This window comes from Lissotriton vulgaris, chromosome 2_2 (genome assembly GCF_964263255.1).
Source record: "Lissotriton vulgaris chromosome 2_2, aLisVul1.2, whole genome shotgun sequence".
In the NCBI taxonomy this organism is placed as follows: domain Eukaryota; kingdom Metazoa; phylum Chordata; class Amphibia; order Caudata; family Salamandridae; genus Lissotriton; species Lissotriton vulgaris.
Genome location: NC_141688.1, coordinates 319,176,276 through 319,193,121, shown reverse-complemented (window position 1 = coordinate 319,193,121; position 16,846 = coordinate 319,176,276). Strand labels below are relative to the sequence as shown.

The 16,846-nt window shown below is 46.5% G+C and overlaps 1 protein-coding gene across 5 annotated transcripts in view; it reads left to right on the top strand.

Moving 5' to 3' along the window:
- LRP4 (LDL receptor related protein 4) overlaps positions 1 to 3,186 on the top strand; it is a 409,878-nt gene extending 406,692 nt beyond the window's left edge. For 3 of the 5 annotated variants that reach the window (XM_086959686.1, XM_086959685.1, XM_086959683.1), the window contains exon 38: positions 1,124 to 3,186. In XM_086959686.1, coding sequence (XP_086815812.1) covers positions 1,124 to 1,459 — 336 coding nt within the window. In that variant the 3' untranslated portion in view covers positions 1,460 to 3,186. The remainder of the gene's footprint in view (positions 1 to 1,123) is intronic. The other 2 variants (XM_086959684.1, XM_086959687.1) reach the window with 2 other exon arrangements.
- The last annotated feature ends 13,660 nt before the right edge of the window (positions 3,187 to 16,846 follow it).

Here is a 16,846-nt window from a genome sequence, read left to right as displayed (position 1 = left end):
AGTGTAGGTAAGTAGGATGTTCCTCATGTTAAATAGAGATAAACAACAAAACCTAGAAGTGCTTAGCACCTACTGTGCAAGGGAATTAACCTGAAAACAGCTTGATAGAAACTTGGGCCTCGATGCCACATTTTAGTTCAACACTGGGCCCTGGGGTCAGTTTTACCTTGTGGGGGCTGCTCGACTCTGGGAAGTCTAGAGGTGTTCGGGTCTCTGATCTGGGCCTGCTCTCTGGTGGTGACTCCGAGTGGGAGTACTGAACATCTGTTGGTCCTGGTACGCACAGATCGCATTTCGGTTTTTTGTCCAGGAATGTGTGTGATGCACCCAATCGGATGGCCAAAAACCCACCACCCAAAGAAAAGTAGAATCCACCCTCTTGGGAACTATACATGTCTCTTTGGTATCAGAAATGTAATGAGGGGGCCACCTGAGGGCCAGGGGGCACCGTCCCTGTAGTCCATGTGCAGTAACCTTTTGGGCCCTCATGAGGAGTGGTCAGTAATAGAACTCACTACTTCTCTACCCTGGAGTTACCATTACTGGGGGTCTCTTTAGTATTTGGGGGCAGACTGGTGGTGCAGCCATAAAAAAGGAGACTTTAATACATGCCATTATGAGTGGCCCATTCTCTACTCCTGAATGACCGTTACCAGGGGTCTCAGTGGATAATGTAATTATCGATGGGGCAGAATATATCTTCCCATTGACCAGGCATGGTCAGGCAGGTGATCCGCACCCGCTGGTTTTCCAGGGACCCCTCAATTATGAGAGAAGGCAGCATAGATCCCAGCGTGGGCAGCTTGTGTCCTGGTCATGGGACCCTCCTCGTCTGTGGCAGGGGAACGGCAGCTGGGCCCTCTTCATCTGCCTGGAACCCAGCCCGATATGTCACAACAGTAATGTCAGAGTTACTCCAGTGGGTGAAAAACAGAGCAACGGCCAAGAACAGGCAGGGCAGCCAAGGGCAGTTCTAACTCAGCCTCAGTGATGCAACTCTGCCGTTTTTAGGAGCCTTGCATGTGTGATTCTGGTTTTCAAATGAACATATTGATCATTAAATGTGAAAGAGTTAAGCAGCACTAGACTTTCCTAATCTTGTTTTTGCATTCTCGTCTCTTAGGCAACGTCTGAAAACAGCTACACGAAAGAGAAGATTCGCATCGTGGAGGGCATCTGCCTGCTGTCGGACGGCGACTCCGAGTGGGACGACCTGAAGCAGATCAAGCCATCGCGTGGCAGCATCCTGCGCGACCATGTGTGCATTAAGACGGACACTGTGTCCATCCAAGCTAGCACAGGCTCCCTGGACAACACCGAGACAGAGCAACTGCTGCAAGAGGAGCAGTCTGAGAGCAGCAGCGTCAGCCTGGCCCCAACGCCTGACCGGCGCAGCTCCCTGCCCGACACTGGCTGGAAGCAGCAGGAGCCCAGGCCGGCCACGGAGAGCGAGGTCTGAGCACCCCTACCTGCCACAAACTGTCGGAGATGACCAAATTGGACCTTGGTATCTGAACTCTCCAAGCAAAGCATCAGGCTGCATTCCAGAGAGGAGGAGGTGACTGTCCCAGCACAAACTCACTCTGATTTGGTGTGGATGAGATGCTTCACAAATGCTCTTTCTGGTTGAGGACTCCTGCTGAAAACTGGATGCCGTTGCAAATTTGTCGCTCTCCTACACATACCATTATTTATCATGCCACTTTCTGGCCTGGAGTGGACCTGTCCACTATGCTCAACCTTGGGTGGTTCACAAGCTCTTGCAGGCTTAAGGATGTTCTGGCATTTCTTCCAGGGACGCTGGTCAGATTTGGACATTAGGGCAGCCACAGTTTGCACCAAACTGCAGGGCTCAAATTTCATTAGACTGATTCCGTGTTCAAGAAAAATAAAATTAAAAACTAATCGTAACCATGGACAGGGGATTAAAGCTACTGGGGAAGCGAGGAAAAGAAGTAAGGCTGCGAGCATTAGTGGGTTTCTGCCTTTGCCAGAATTCCACCAGGTTATTTCAGTGCACTCAGTCTGTATAGACATATTGCTTGGGGTGTTCCTGTGTACCTAATTCGACTTGTGAACAGTGACTGGATTGAGTGGTAAGTGAGGTTGGCCGTAGTCCATTTAAGACTCAGACTGGCCTGGCTCTGATCGATGGTGTGGGCAGGCCCGGTCAGGTTGAGCCTTCGATGGTTCTGGTGCTGGGTCCACTAGGGCATGTGGTTACTGGCACTGGGTCGTTGAAATCCTCCTGAGACGAGGTCAGAACAAGATTTGTGGGGTATAGAATGATCATTTCACTAAAGCAAGCTGGTCTTGGAGTGTCAGATGCTGGGTTAGATTAGCTAATGACATTCCTGGGGCTGGGCTAGGTTTGAATTTTAACATTCCTGGCACTGCATCAGGTTGAGATAGTCATAGTCCAGATACTAGATTCTATTAATCTTCAGAAGAGGTAGTGTATCAGGTTTAAAACTGGTTCCTGTGCCCGAGACTGTGCTTCTCCGTCCCACAGCACCTGTATCTGCTCTTGGGGATGTCCGCCTTTCGTCCTTTGATCCTGGGTCAGCGAAGAGTTAGTGGGACAGAGTAACATTCCTCAACCTGCTCGATAGGTAGCTGCTGTCTCCGGATGCTTTGCTAATGGTGGCGGTGAGCACTTGTGTGCCAATGTTGGACTGGACAGTAGCTGATGTGCAAGAGGGAAGAGCATAGGTACACTTCTGTTTAAGGAAAACATCACTATTTTAAGACATGCCGTAAAGTTCTCCCCTCTTTGCATGACTGAGCAGAAGCAAAGTGTTGTAATGGCAGTGTGCCTGGCTGCAACTTGGAGGAGAGTCACCTGCAAGCGGAGCCCTCGCTCTCCATCAAAATGCTCCTAACTCTTCTACACACCCTTGTTATGGACATTGGTAGTATCAGGTCAGGACACTGCTTGTGGGTAATTGCTATGTTGCAAGCGTTCATGGAGTGCTTTCTCGGCTGGTAAGCCGATGCCCACATGGGAGCTGATGAATGGGGAATTCTAATTTTGTACTAAGTCTAAAAGATTTGCAAGCCCTTTTTGAGTTTATTTGTAATATTTTAACAATATCCCCCTGTGGGAGATCTCGGGGTTTTTATTTAACCACTATGTTCAGTGTTCTAGGGATCTGATAACTTAATATAAAGTTTGCTTTTCTTAAACATTGTCTGTTTTCTGTATTGGAGAAAAGGATGAGTCCTGAAGCAGTGAGTGAATGAATGAATGAATGAATAACTTTTATTGTGTGGTTACTTAAAACCATTACATTAAGATCAAGTATAAAGTTACAAAGTTAAAAAAAAAACCCACAAAATTCCAGTAGTCAAGCGTATGTTAAAAAGTTCCCAAAGTTCGTGAGGGCAAAAAACCACAGAGTTTCTGGTGGCAAGCATTTATAAGAAGTTCCAAAAGTTCATACGGGCACACGCGGTCGGGGGCCTGTGAGGTCCACCGGGGGTTCATACGGCAAGGTCTCTATTCCTGCGTGGCCCTTACTGCTGTCAACTCGAGCCGAGTCTGTTGGATAAATTTTCCGAATGAGGCCATCTGTTTTACTACGCTCAAGGTGTATAGATGATGGATTGCTTCCTTTACTGTGCGTGTCCCAGCATCCCTCAGAATGGGCCTAAGGTAGAGTGTGCGGGTGCACGTAGGGCGGGGCAGCAAAACAGTAAGTGGGCAAGTGACTCTCGTTTATAGTTGCAGAGTCTACAATTCCGGACTCCTGTGCCTGCATTTTCCGGGTGATATAGTTCATTGAGCGGCAGGGGGTGCAATCTGTAGGCAAGGATCTTGTGGAGTGCTGGGAGGCCCACGGCCTGTGTAAGATGATTTCGAGGATTTTGCGCGATGTGTGGCAAGCATAAGGACTCATGGAAGGCTCTTTTCCTGAGGGACTCCAGGTCCAGCTCCCGGGAGCGTGCACGCACTTGTCTCTTTATCACTTGTTTGATGGTAGTGTCGTTGACAAGATCTGGGTTCCACGACTCGATCGCCAGGTTCAATTGCGTCATGGCAGCTTCGATGGTAACTGACCAGGGGTTCCCTGGTTCAGTAAAGATGTGTTTCAGGACAGCCTTTAGTGTGTTATCGCGTGACGCTGTTGCGAGGTAATAATATTTACTTAGGGCTGCCATCTCTTCCAGGGTTTGTTGGTTAAGGGAGAATTCCAGGCGAATTAGAGTGTTTCTTGTGCATTTCGGCAGGTGATACAGTCTCTTGTATGCCCCGCAATGGATTTTTTCCAGCTCCTTATTTAATTTGCCTGGGTACGCCTGTTGTGCGTAGTTAAGGGCCGGCATTAACTTGGCCTTAAGGACTCTTTGAATGGCCGTTGCTGATGGACTATATAAGGAGGCTTGTAGTTTGCATAGGGCAAAGGTGATGGACTTACCTTTACCCTGAATTTTCTTTAAGTGGGTGCTGCACGACCCTGTTTCGTGAAAGGAGGCCCCTAAGTATAAGTATTTCTGGGTACTGTCCAAGGTTAAATGGCCAAGGCTCCATTTTGCTCTTTTTTTTTTGGGGTAGTGCCCAAAAATGACTATTTTTGATTTAGTCGGGTTTGCCACCAGCCTGTTTTTGTTGTTATATATTGCCAGGGCGGTGAGTGCCTTTTGGAGTCCTGTTTTTGTGTGATCTAGAATTACGAGATCGTCCGCATACTGCATGAAATATATTTTGGTTGCCCCGATCTTTGGTGTTACTAAGGTGGCCCCCTGCAAGGCTGTCTCCATGTCTGCTGTGTATAAGTTGAACAGTAGGGGCGCCAACACGCACCCTTGTTTTAAACCGCGGTTCGTGTCTATCTTATCAGTTGCGGAGTCGTTTGAAAGTTTGTTTCTTACCCAGGTGTTTTGGTACAGGGATTGAATCGCTCTTAACAGGGAAGGATCGATGTTCCAGTGGACCAGCTTTCTCCAAAGGATGGTACGGTCTACCCCATCGAACGCAGCAGAATAGTCGATGAAGCAGTCAAATAAGGGTAGGCTTTTACGCAGCCGTGTTCGATTGATTAGATAAGAGAGTGCTGTGATGTTGTCCACGGTCGAGGACCCTGGTCTGAAACCGGTTTGGCAGAATGGCAGGAGATTTTCTTCACTTGCCCAGTCTGTGAGGTCTTTCAGAATGGCACTTGCATAAGCTTTACCCTCAATGTCCAGCAGGGCGATCATACAGTAATTTGTTAGGTCTGATTTGGTCCCTTTTTTATAAATTGAGTGCAGGAGCGAGCTTCGCCAAGAGTCAGGCACAGCCCCCGACAGCCAACAGTCAGAAAATAGGTGGGTCAGGTTTTCAGACCAGAATTCGATGTTTGATTTGAATAGGTGGCCTGGTAGACCGTTAGGGCCCGGTGCGCCGTTTGCTCGAATTTTTTTTAATATTTTGGACACTAGAGTTTTTCCAGGAGGGGAAGCAGTGAGTGAACAGACCATATAGTGGGGAGAGAGGATTCTGGACTCGATAGAACAGTCTCCTTGCGCAGTAAATAATGCGTGGCTGTGCACAGTCTACAAGAAAATGATACACCTTACACTACTGGGAGCTTCCAATGGATACTTCCTACTGCAGATTCCTTACATTTTGAATCACTCAGGTGCTAGACTGCATCAAAAACATTTCAGTTTGAGGCATGTGTGCTGTAGATTCACATGCTTTGCATACTCCTGCCATCTAGTGTTGGGTCCGGATGTTTGCAAGTTGATTTTCTTTAAAGAAGTCTTTTCCAGTCACGAAGTAAGGTACCTCCTCCTTTCGGTGACAGTTGGATTGACAAAACTCCTATTGCAGCTTTCAGGCCTAGCCCTTTTCTTTCACTTCCACTCGAGAAACCTACATCGAGTAATCTACCAATGGAATTGACTCCATTCCAATTCTGCCTTTGGAGCCACTCCAAATATCCATGCACCAACCTTCACAAAGTCTGTAACTTGTGATTGTCTCCAGGGCACAAGGAAGAAGACTGCTATGCCTGTCGCTCAGTTCACTCGAAAAAGACCCTCCAAGACCGTCGGACTCGATGGAAAGAAATGCAGCGACAAAACATCGAAGAGACTCCCGATATCTTTACAGAAGATATCGAACAGGAAGAAATGGAAGCGTCTGCAGTGGAGAAGGAAGAGGCTGTCTCCGTCCAATATTCAGATTTCAAGCTGGAGATAGAACTGGAGTCCCAGGACGTTCCATCTGGTCAAGGTGCCGTGAGTACCAAAGCCACTTCACCCACAAAACCCGCTTCCATCAAACATAAGCTTCCAGGCCACCACTGCCATCCGGCCATGGTAGGCACTGAGACTCTGCTTTGAGCGCCCGCCCTCCTGCTCGGCACCGAAAGCGCACATCAGCCTTCCGGCTCGGGCTAGAGTAGAGATACAGCACTCTAAAGAGAGTTCGGTACCTAAAGGTTTGGTCCCGAAAGACAAATTCAGCTCAGTACCCAAAAGTTTCGGCACCAAAACAGAAAGATGCCCTTCAAAAGCCTCTGGAGCCAATTCTGGAAACCATGCAACAAAAGCTGGATCCAAAACAGAAAAAACTGTATATAAATCCAGACACTGGACATATAACAGAAAAACCAGTGAAACCATTCTCAAAAAGAAAGCTAGACACTGGATATAAAATCCCTCTTAAAAAGAAGAAGGACATGGCTACTAGCCCTCTTCACCCTGTTTCTCATACCCCTCCATCCTCTTCACGAGTACCTATGATACCCCCGTCAGAAGTTCAGACCCTCTAGACATCACACCACAGGGCGCTCCAGGTACGGATCCTGATACAGGGGACGCGGATGACTCTTATGGACAACCATCATCAGACCCATGGGATGATTACAATATACAGACTCCTACAAATGCAGATCCAGATATATATCCTGCTACACCTTCCCCTCCTTATGACAGCACCTAATACCAGGAGTTAATTTCCAGGGCAGCTACATTCCATGGAGTTACTTTATACAAAAATATTTGAAAGAAAATTGACCCAATTTTCTATCAAGGGCCAGATTCCTTATGTCCAATGCTGGTGAAAGAGCAAATTCACAAACTACAGGGGATGCACTACCTCCAGACAAAGAGTGCTAGCTAATAGATGCCTCTGGTAAAAGAGTGGCTGCACAATCAGCCAATCATTGGCGCATATCCAGTACACAAGGTCTTTTGGCTAGGTACGACAGGGCCCACTGGGACAAAATGACTCCAATACCTCCCAGAGGAGCACAGAAAGAGGGCAGGAACTAGTACAGGAGGGAAACTCATTTCCAGTTCCTCTATTAGGTGTGTGTTAGACAACGCTGATACTGCAGCCAGAGGAGTTAACACCAGTATTCTCCTCAGAAGACACGCATGGTTACGAATCTTTGGGTTCAAACAACAAACAGTACCTAAAGCTCCCTTCGACAAGGAAAATCTTTTCGGTCCTCAAGTTGAGGAATCGCCTGAAAAAATGAAGAAAGACAGAAGTAGCAAAATCTATGGGGGCACTACAGTCACCCTCTAACAGAGGCTCCTTTCGACACTTATTTTTTACGGGAGGCTCCAAGAGTACCACCACAGATGCCAACACATCTTCCTATAAACCACAGACTCAATCCTCCCCCTCTAGAGGGTTTTACAAAGGCGGTTACAGAGGAAACAATTTTAAAGGCAGAGGTAGAGGGACCTCAATACGTACCTCTCCATCTCCCAACAAACAGTGACTTTATAACCATTGCCCCGATCATCATACACCTGTCGGGGGAATACTTCATCAATTTCTTTTTGGCAGTAAATAACATCATACAAATAGGTGTTGGACATTATCCTACATGGTTATTGCCTGGAGCTCAGCAGCAACCCTCCCAGTATTCCACCTCATGTTCACAAACTCTCTCTATAGCACCAGCAACTGCTCAAACAAGAAGTACAAGCTCTTCTAACAAAAGGACCTATAGAACCAGTTCTAGTGCAACACCAAGGGTCAGGGGTTTATTCACTTTACTTCCTAATCCCAAAAAAGGATGGTTCTCTACGACCAATATTACATCTCAGACCTCTAAATGTATACATAGTGTCAGAACACTTCCATATGGTCACACTTCAACAAGTGCTTCCCCTCTTAAAACAAAACAACTTTATATCAACACTGGACTCAAAGGACACATACTTTCACATTCTCTTTCACCCAGCACATCGTAAATATATCAGATTTGTCATAACAGGAAAACACGATCAATTCAAAGTGCTCCCATTCGGAGTCACTACTGCACCCGAGTATTCACAACATGTCTAGCAGTAGTAGCAGCTCATCTAAGAAGACAAAAAAATGCATGTCTTCACATATCTTGACGATTGGTCCATCAAAGCCAGCACCCACCACGAGTGTTTACAACACACTCAGATTACAATAAATCTCCTTCATCAATTGGGTTTCACAATCAATGTGCAAAAATCCCATTTTCAACCCTGACAGCTGCAGCCCTATTTGGGAGCTCTCCTAAACACTCAAACAGGTTTAGCCTATCCCTATGCAGCCCAAATTCACAAATTTCAAACACTGCTACCACATTTCCAAAGCAACAAATATCTAACAGTGAGAACTTTCATGCAACTTTTAGGGATGAAGCCATCATGCATTGCCATGGTACCTCATGCAGGATTAAACATGCGTCCTCTACAGGAATGCTTAGCACGCCAATGGAATCAACCACAGGGTCAACTAAAAGATCTGGTCTTGGTGGCCAGCCACACTCATCACTCTCTGCAGTGGTGGAACACACAAAACTTATCAAAAGGGTGCTCTTTTATTAGCCCCTTTGCTACTAGGCCTTTTCCCCTCCTGTGCTAAGCCTTTTTTGGCTATTTGGGGAAGTGTGTGCTTAGGCCCCTGTAACTTTTTGACCACATAAGGTATTCATGCCAGTTTTGCGTCCTTTTCTTCCAACATCATGGGGATTCTAAAGGTTCCCAGGGTTTGTGGATTCCCTTGGAGGGGTCCCACAAATTAAGCAAAATACAGTAACATTTTGTTTTTTTCAGAAAAATGGGAAAAACTGGCTGCACATGAAAGCCTCTGGGTTTTTCCTTGCAAATGTTATCAAAAAAGGGTTTGTTGGGCTGAAATCTCATTTTTCTCAGCTTTTAGGGAATGACAGTCTTTTGTCAGAGAACCAACATTTTTCACACAGTTTTGGCATTTTTCTGGGACATAGCCTATTTTTGCTATTTTTAGTGCTTTCAACCTCCTTCCAGTTAATGGTAAAAATGAGTATGAAAGCAATAATGGATCCTGGAAAGCTATACATTTTAGAAAAGTAGACAACATTCTGAATTCAGAAAGGGGTCATTTGTCTAAATCCATGAAGGTTTCCTTATAGAAACTAACAGTTAAAGATTGGAAAAATTGGAAATTAGTTGAAAAAAACAGCCTTTTGTCTCAACGTTTTCACCTGTAACTTATTGTAATTATGACAGCTCTTTGAAAGCAATCTACCGTTACATCCGTTGGACCTTCCTGGTTGTGGGGATATATGGAACTTGTAGGTTCACCAAGAACCCGACGAACCCAGAGCCAAAAACTGAGCAGCAACTTGCAATGGTATTTTATTATGTACCGGGTATAGAGCAATTATTCTGGAAAAATGTACACATGGAAAAATCGGTATGAAAGACACCTATGTATTTCTGAATTGGGTACAAATTATAGAGTCTAGAAACAATATATATTTGCACATTTTCAAAATTAGGAATACTCATACTAGCATGAGAATTATTGGTCATTTTTCAAAATGACTTTTTTTTTTTACACAATGTCGTTCATTTGGAAGGGATAACTGCATGAAAACTCAATAGGTAATAACAGTTGATTTACAAATCTGAATTACCCTAAGTTTCCCGACAAAAACGGTACATCACTTGTGTGGGTCGGCCTTGTGCCCGCGATAGGAAACGGCGCAAAATGCAACGTGGTCACACCTCAATTTTGCAGTGAAAAATGACCCTTTTTTGCAAAGTGCCTAGCTGTAGTTTTTGCACTGAGCTCTGCCGGCATCTAGGGAAACCTAGAAAACCTATAAATTTTTGAAAAGTAGACACCCTGGGGAATCCATTATGGGGTGACATGACTGCCTCCCTCTAGGTTCTGTTACCCAAAATCCCTTGCAAACCTAAAAAGTGTACAAAAAACAAATGTTTCCTATATTTATGTGGTGTAAAGTTCTGGAATCTGCGTGGATCCACAAATTTCCACCCACCCCGCATTCCCCAAAGTCTTCAAAGAAAAATGGTATCCCACTTGTGTGGGTCAGCCTGGTGCCTGCGACTAGAAACGGCACAAAACGCAACGTAGTTACACCTCAATTGAGCAGTGACAAATGACCCCTTGTTGGCAAAGCGCCTAGCTGTAGTTTTTGAACCCTAGCTCTGCTGGCACCTAGGGAAACTTAACAAACCTATACATTTTTGAAACTAGACACCCAGGGGAATCCAGGATGGGTTAACTTGACTGCCTCCCACCAGCTCCTGTTACCCAGAATCCCTTGCAAACCTAAAAAATGGATTAAAAAAACAAATTTTCTCCACATTTCTGTGGTGGAAAGTTCTGGAATCTGCGTGGATCCACAAATTACCTTCCACCCTGCGTTCACCAAAGTCTTCAGAGAAAAATGGTACCCCACGTGTGTGGGTCGGCCAAGTGCCTGCGACATGAAACGGTGCAAAAAGCAACGTGGTTACACCTCAATTTCGCAGTGAAAAATGACCCTTTTTTTTCTCGAAAGTGCCTAGCTGTAGTTTATGAACCCTAGCTCTGCCTGCACCTAGGGAAACCTAGCAAACCTATACATTTCTGGAAAGTAGACACCCGGGGACTTCCAAGGAGGTATGGCTTGCGTGAATCCCCCAACATTTCCTTACCCAGAATCCCCTGCAAACCTCAATTTTAGCTGAACAAAATCAGTTTTTTCACACATTTTTGTGTGGGAAAGCGTGGCATCACTGGGCTCACACAAATTTCCTACCACCCAGCGTTCCCCCAGGTCTCCCGATAAAAATGGTGCCTCACTTGCGTGGGAGGCCCAAGTACCCGCGATAGGCAAAGGCCCAAAACGTAGTGTGGCACCTTCAAAATTGCCTATGTCAAAAACACCTGCTTTTGCAAGGGGTGTCACCTGGGTTTTTGGCCCCGTGCTCGACGGCCATCTAGGGAAACCTACCAAACCCACATATTTCTGAAAAGTAGACACCCGGGGCTTCCAAGGAGGTATGGCTTGCTTGGTTCCCCCAACGTTTCCTTACCCAGAATTCCCTGCACACCTCAATTTAAGCTGAAAAATCTTTTTTTTCACACATTTTTGTGTGGGAAAGCGTGGCATCACTGGGCTCACACAAATTTCCTACCACCCAGCATTCCCCCAGGTCTCCCGATAAAAATGGTGCCTCACTTGTGTGGGAGGCCCAAGTACCCGCCACAGGCAAAAGCCCAAAACATTTTTTGATAGGCAATGTCGATGTTACCTCAAAATGTTTTGGGCCCTCAGCACACCGCCAGCCAAGCGCCACTCCACGCATGCCAGCCAAGCGCCACTCCATGCACACCGCCAGCCAAGCGCCACTCTAAGCACACCGCCAGCCAAGCGCCACTCCACGCACGCCAGCCAAGCACCACTCCACGCACACCGCCAGCCAAGCGCCACTCCACGCACACCGCCAGCCAAGCGCCACTCCAAGCACACCGCCAGCCAAGCGCCATTCCACGCACGCCAGCCAAGCGCCACTCCACGCACACCGCCAGCCAAGCGCCACTCCACGCGCACCGCCAGCCAAGCGCCACTCCACGCACACCGCCAGAAAAGCGCCACTCCACGCACACCGCCAGCCAAGCACCACTCCACGCACACTGCCAGCCAAGCGCCACTCCACGCACAGGCCAGCCAAACTCCACTCCACGCACGCCAACCAAACACCACTCCATGCACACCGCCAGCCAAGTGCCACTCCACGCATGTCAGCCAAGCGCCACTCCACGCACACCGCCAGCCAAGTGCCACTCCAAGCACACTGCCAGCCAAGCGCCACTCCACGACCGCCAGCCAAGCGCCACCCCATGCACGCCAACCAATCGCCACTCCACGCACACCGCCAGCCAAGCGCCACTCCACGCACAGCGCCAGCCAAGCGCCACTCCATGCGCACTGCCAGCCAAGCGCCACTCCATGCGCACTGCCAGCCAAGCGCCACTCTACGCACACCGCAAGCCAAGCACCACTCCACGCACACCGCCAGCCAAGCGCCAGCCTACACACACCAGCATCACATTTTGAATTTTTTTTACAAAACAAAAAAACATTGGAAATAGATACAAATCTAGTAACACAAAATCTGAAACTAAATACATTGCACTAATGCCAACCTTAAAACAGAATACAAATTTTAAAAAATACAGACCAGGCAGTTCATGTTACCACTCATGGTTACTCCCAAAAATTATTTTGTGTGGTAAGCTCTACATCTCCTAGTGGGAAAGTCTTTTGTAGATGTGGGAGAAATGTAATCAGGAAAGTGGCGATCTTTCAATCGAGCCACATCCCCCACCAGTCCAAATCTAGGAGCACTTACTTGTTCCACAACAACAAGGCTAGATATCACAGAGTGCTGAAACTGAAGAAATGTCAACTTGGACGCAGGTGAACACTCCTTGAACATAATAAAAGCATTGAAAGTTGCTAAGTTGAAAAAATGGATGGCCAACTTCTTATACCAAACATCAGCCTTCCGAATAGCAGTGTAAGGTTCCAACCTGTGATCTACTTTGTCAACACCACCCATGTGCTTATTGTAGTCCAGAATGCACACAGGTTTGTGCACATCAGCAACCTGACCCCAAACGGGCACAGGTGAAGTACTCTCATCATGGATGGTAGTCAGCATGTACTGTCCACAAATTTCACAGCTAGTAGTTCTTCACTACGCAAGGAACTGCACTGACCCTCTGAAGTTTTTTGCAAACAAGCTCTTTCAGAAAACCTTTGCGGTTAGAGCGGATTGTGCCACATGCAAAAGTATCCACTTTAAACAATTCCTTAAACAATTGCACAGCAGTGTAGAAGTTGTCAAGGTACAAATGGTGGCCTCTGTTGAACAGTCTTCTAGCAAGATAACACCCAATTTTCTCTGAAACTCCAAATGTCGACGGACAACCAGGGGGGTCAATAGTGTAATCTCTACCAGTGTACACACGAAAATTAAAAACATATCCTGTCTTACTCTCAGACAACATATACAGTTTAATTCCATAGCCTGCCCTCTTGCTAGAGATGTACTGCCTAAAAACCAAATGACCAGTGAACAAAATCAAAGACTCATCAATAGATATTTCTTTCCCTGAAATGTAAATCTCTGAAAATCGATCAACAAAGTGCTCAAGAACAGGCCGAATCTTAAAAAGACGGTCACAGTCAGGGTGACTACGTGGCAACGCCAAAGAATTATCCACGAAATGCAGCATGCATAGCAAAAGTAAATACCGATCACAAGTCATAACTGCTGGAAATATGGCTGTTGCCATCAAGGGGCTGGAAGACCATTATGAAGCCAGGTTCAGCTTCCTTACCAAACCCATCAATAAAGTCAAACCCAAAAACTTCTTCAGCTCTTCCAGATTTGTGGGAGTCCACCGGGTAGCTCTAGAGTGGGGCCAAAGTTTGTCACTGTTGTCCCTCAAAAACTCTTCAGCATACAAATTAGTCTGCTCGACAATCTCACCCAAAAATACATCATCCATAAATAACTGAAAATACTGTATAGGCAAAAAAAATTCACAATCCACTCTACACCCTGCATCACCACTAAAGGCAGGCAACACCGGCTGCACCATGTTAGGATCAACCCAGAGTCCAGCACTTCCAATAAAAAGCCTAGCAGCCTCAGGCTGCAATCCAGAGGCCTCTTGCACCATCGGCACAGCAGTATCCTCCTCTAACACAGGCCCTTTATCTGCACTGGGAGAACCTTCATCATCCGATGATTCCATGTGGAGAGAAAACTCACTGCCAGAATCTTCCCCTCCCTCCTCTCCCTCAGACGCACTGTCAGTGTCATAATCCGGCTCAGAGGCAGATTCAAGAAGCATACCAACCACCTGCTGAGCAGTCATACTACAGCTAGATATAATGATTACTAATAAAGGTAACTTGTCACACAAGTCAACAACAACAAACACTATGTAAAATAAGCAATGAACAAAATTCACCTTAATCAAAAATACCTACACAATGCAAAACAAAACCACTAACTTGCCAGAAGCAGCAAAACTCACCACCACATACTCTGCACAGACACAGTATGGATCAACAATAACCCACTAAAAAAGAAAGAGAAAAAACAAATACACATAAGACAATGCAAAACACATTACAAAGATTTCATGCACAAAACACTACCTAAAAGCCACTATGACACAACTTTAAAAAAATAATTAATACATTGCAATAATACACATTTGAAGTACATACAACAAAAATGTTTTTCTTACCTAAAAAATGCAACTACACAAAACTGCAGAACACCCACTGTCGAAACCGCAAACAGGAATCAAAAGCTTTACACTAGATTTAAAAATAAGAAAAAAACATTAGAATCACATATACAAAATATGCACCAGTCCACCTGCCAAGCTAAGGCGTAGATGGGCCTAACAGTATAAAATCAATAGGGGAGCAACCATTGCCCTTGAGGCCACCCCCACCAAAACTAAAATTAAAAAAACTCTGGTGTCTAGTGGCTTCTGCCCCCCTTGGGGACAGATGGGACTACAAACATAGTGCTACTCTGCCACTCAAAGAGGGCAGAAAAGCCCACAATCATCCTCCCATAAAGGGGAACGACCCATGTCCAAGAGGCGGATCCCCAACATAAAAATAAACCCTGGTGCCCTAGTAGCCCTACAAAAAAAACAGCAGAACTGACCTTCAAGGTGAAAGGGGATGATGGACGGAGCGCTTGAGCAAATCTAACACTCACCCCCAGTCAACTGATCTTGGTTTAATCCATCATAATTATTTAGCTCACTTCACCACCCCAGTTCAGACATGGCCATATGCAAATTAGACTGACCCTCTGCGCTTTGATTGCCCTAAGTTGGCAGACGTGGGTCCATTGCTCACTTTGCCACTGGACTCAAGCTAACCTGGCTGATCACGGCTGATTAGCCAGTAATTGGTCCCATTATGCTTATTTCCAGTCCCGGGAAGATATGGCTTGGCAGTTCGGGCTGGGGGTCAGACTAATTTGCATATGGCCATGTCTGACCTGGGGTGCTGGTGTAAGCTAAACTAAAACCTAACATCATGGGCATACCAAAATGGCAAGGCAAAATATATGCACCAAAAAAGGGTAGTGAATATCGCCTAAGGGGCCACTCCCCACTACATTTACTCATTTGGCACAGTATGTCAAAATAAATGTTAATCTGCCCCCCCAAAGGGGGCCAAACAAGCAAAAAGGATGGCCCCCAAAAGGGAGCGACCCTTACCTAAGGGGTCGCTACCCAAAACAAAAAATGTGGGCTTCCTAAAATGGCCCCCAAGAGGAGTGACCCTTGCCCAAGGGGCTACTCCCCAGCACATCCTAAAATTTAAAAAAAGTTTACCTTCCTGATTGCCCACAAGAGGTGAGTGACCCTTGTCTTAGGTGGTCGCACCCCACACACAAAAAAAACATTGTGGGCTACCTAAAATAGCCTCCAAGGGAAGTGACCCTTGCCGAAGGGGCCACTCCCCAGCACATTCAAACACATATCAAAAAAATTGCCCCCCCTGAGGGGGCAGCCAAAGGCTTCCAACTTGCCCCCAAAAGGAGAGCGACTCTTGTCCAAGGGGTCGCTCCCCAAAACTAAAAAAACCATTAGGGCTACGCAAAATGGTCCCCAAAAGGAGTGACCCTTGCCCAAGGGGCCACTTCCCTGCTTATTGCCCCAGAGCAATGATTTTTGCAAAATTAATATAATTGTGCCCCCCCCCGCACCCCCGGGGGCAGACAAAGCCAAAAAAATTGCCCCCAAAACAAAAAAAAACATTAGGGCTACGCAAAATGACCCCCAAGGGAGAGTGACCCTTGGGTGGGGCTCATGACGAGCTGAGCTCGTCATGAGCACCCGAGCACTGTATGCCATGACGAGCTCAGCTCATCATGAGCATACAAGGGGTTAACCCTGTTCCACAGATCCTGCTCACAGCGGACGCATCCTTTACAGGATGGGGTGCCCATCTACAGTTCAGGGCCTATGGGACACCATACACAAGAGACTCCACATCAAATACCTAGAGCTTTTAGCTGTTCATCTAGCGCTAAAAGCATTTCTACTTCACCTGATAGGGAAAGTTGTCGTAGTCTGGACATACAATGTGGCAGCTATGTACTATGTACAAAAACAGTGGGGGACACACTCTGCAGTTATCACTCCTCTCTCAGACCATTTGGCATTGGGCAATACATTACAAGATCCAACTGCTAGCAGAACACCTTCCAGGGACGGACAACAAATTTGCAGACCTCCTCAGCAGGATGCAGCAACATGGGAATGGAAACTCCAACCCCAAGTTCTCCTCCTATACTTCCACAAATGGGGGTTTCCACAGATAGATCTTTTCGTAACAGCAGAGAACTCAAAATGCCCAAACTTCATCTCCAGCTTCCCACACCCTCTATCCAAAGGCAATGCCCTATGGATGAATTGGTCAGGGATTTTGCTTACACTTTTACGCCTCTCCCTCTTCTTCCAATTCTGGTTCAGAGGCTCAGACAAACATCCCTCTCCCCTAGTCTAGTGGCTCCCACATGGTTCTCGTCA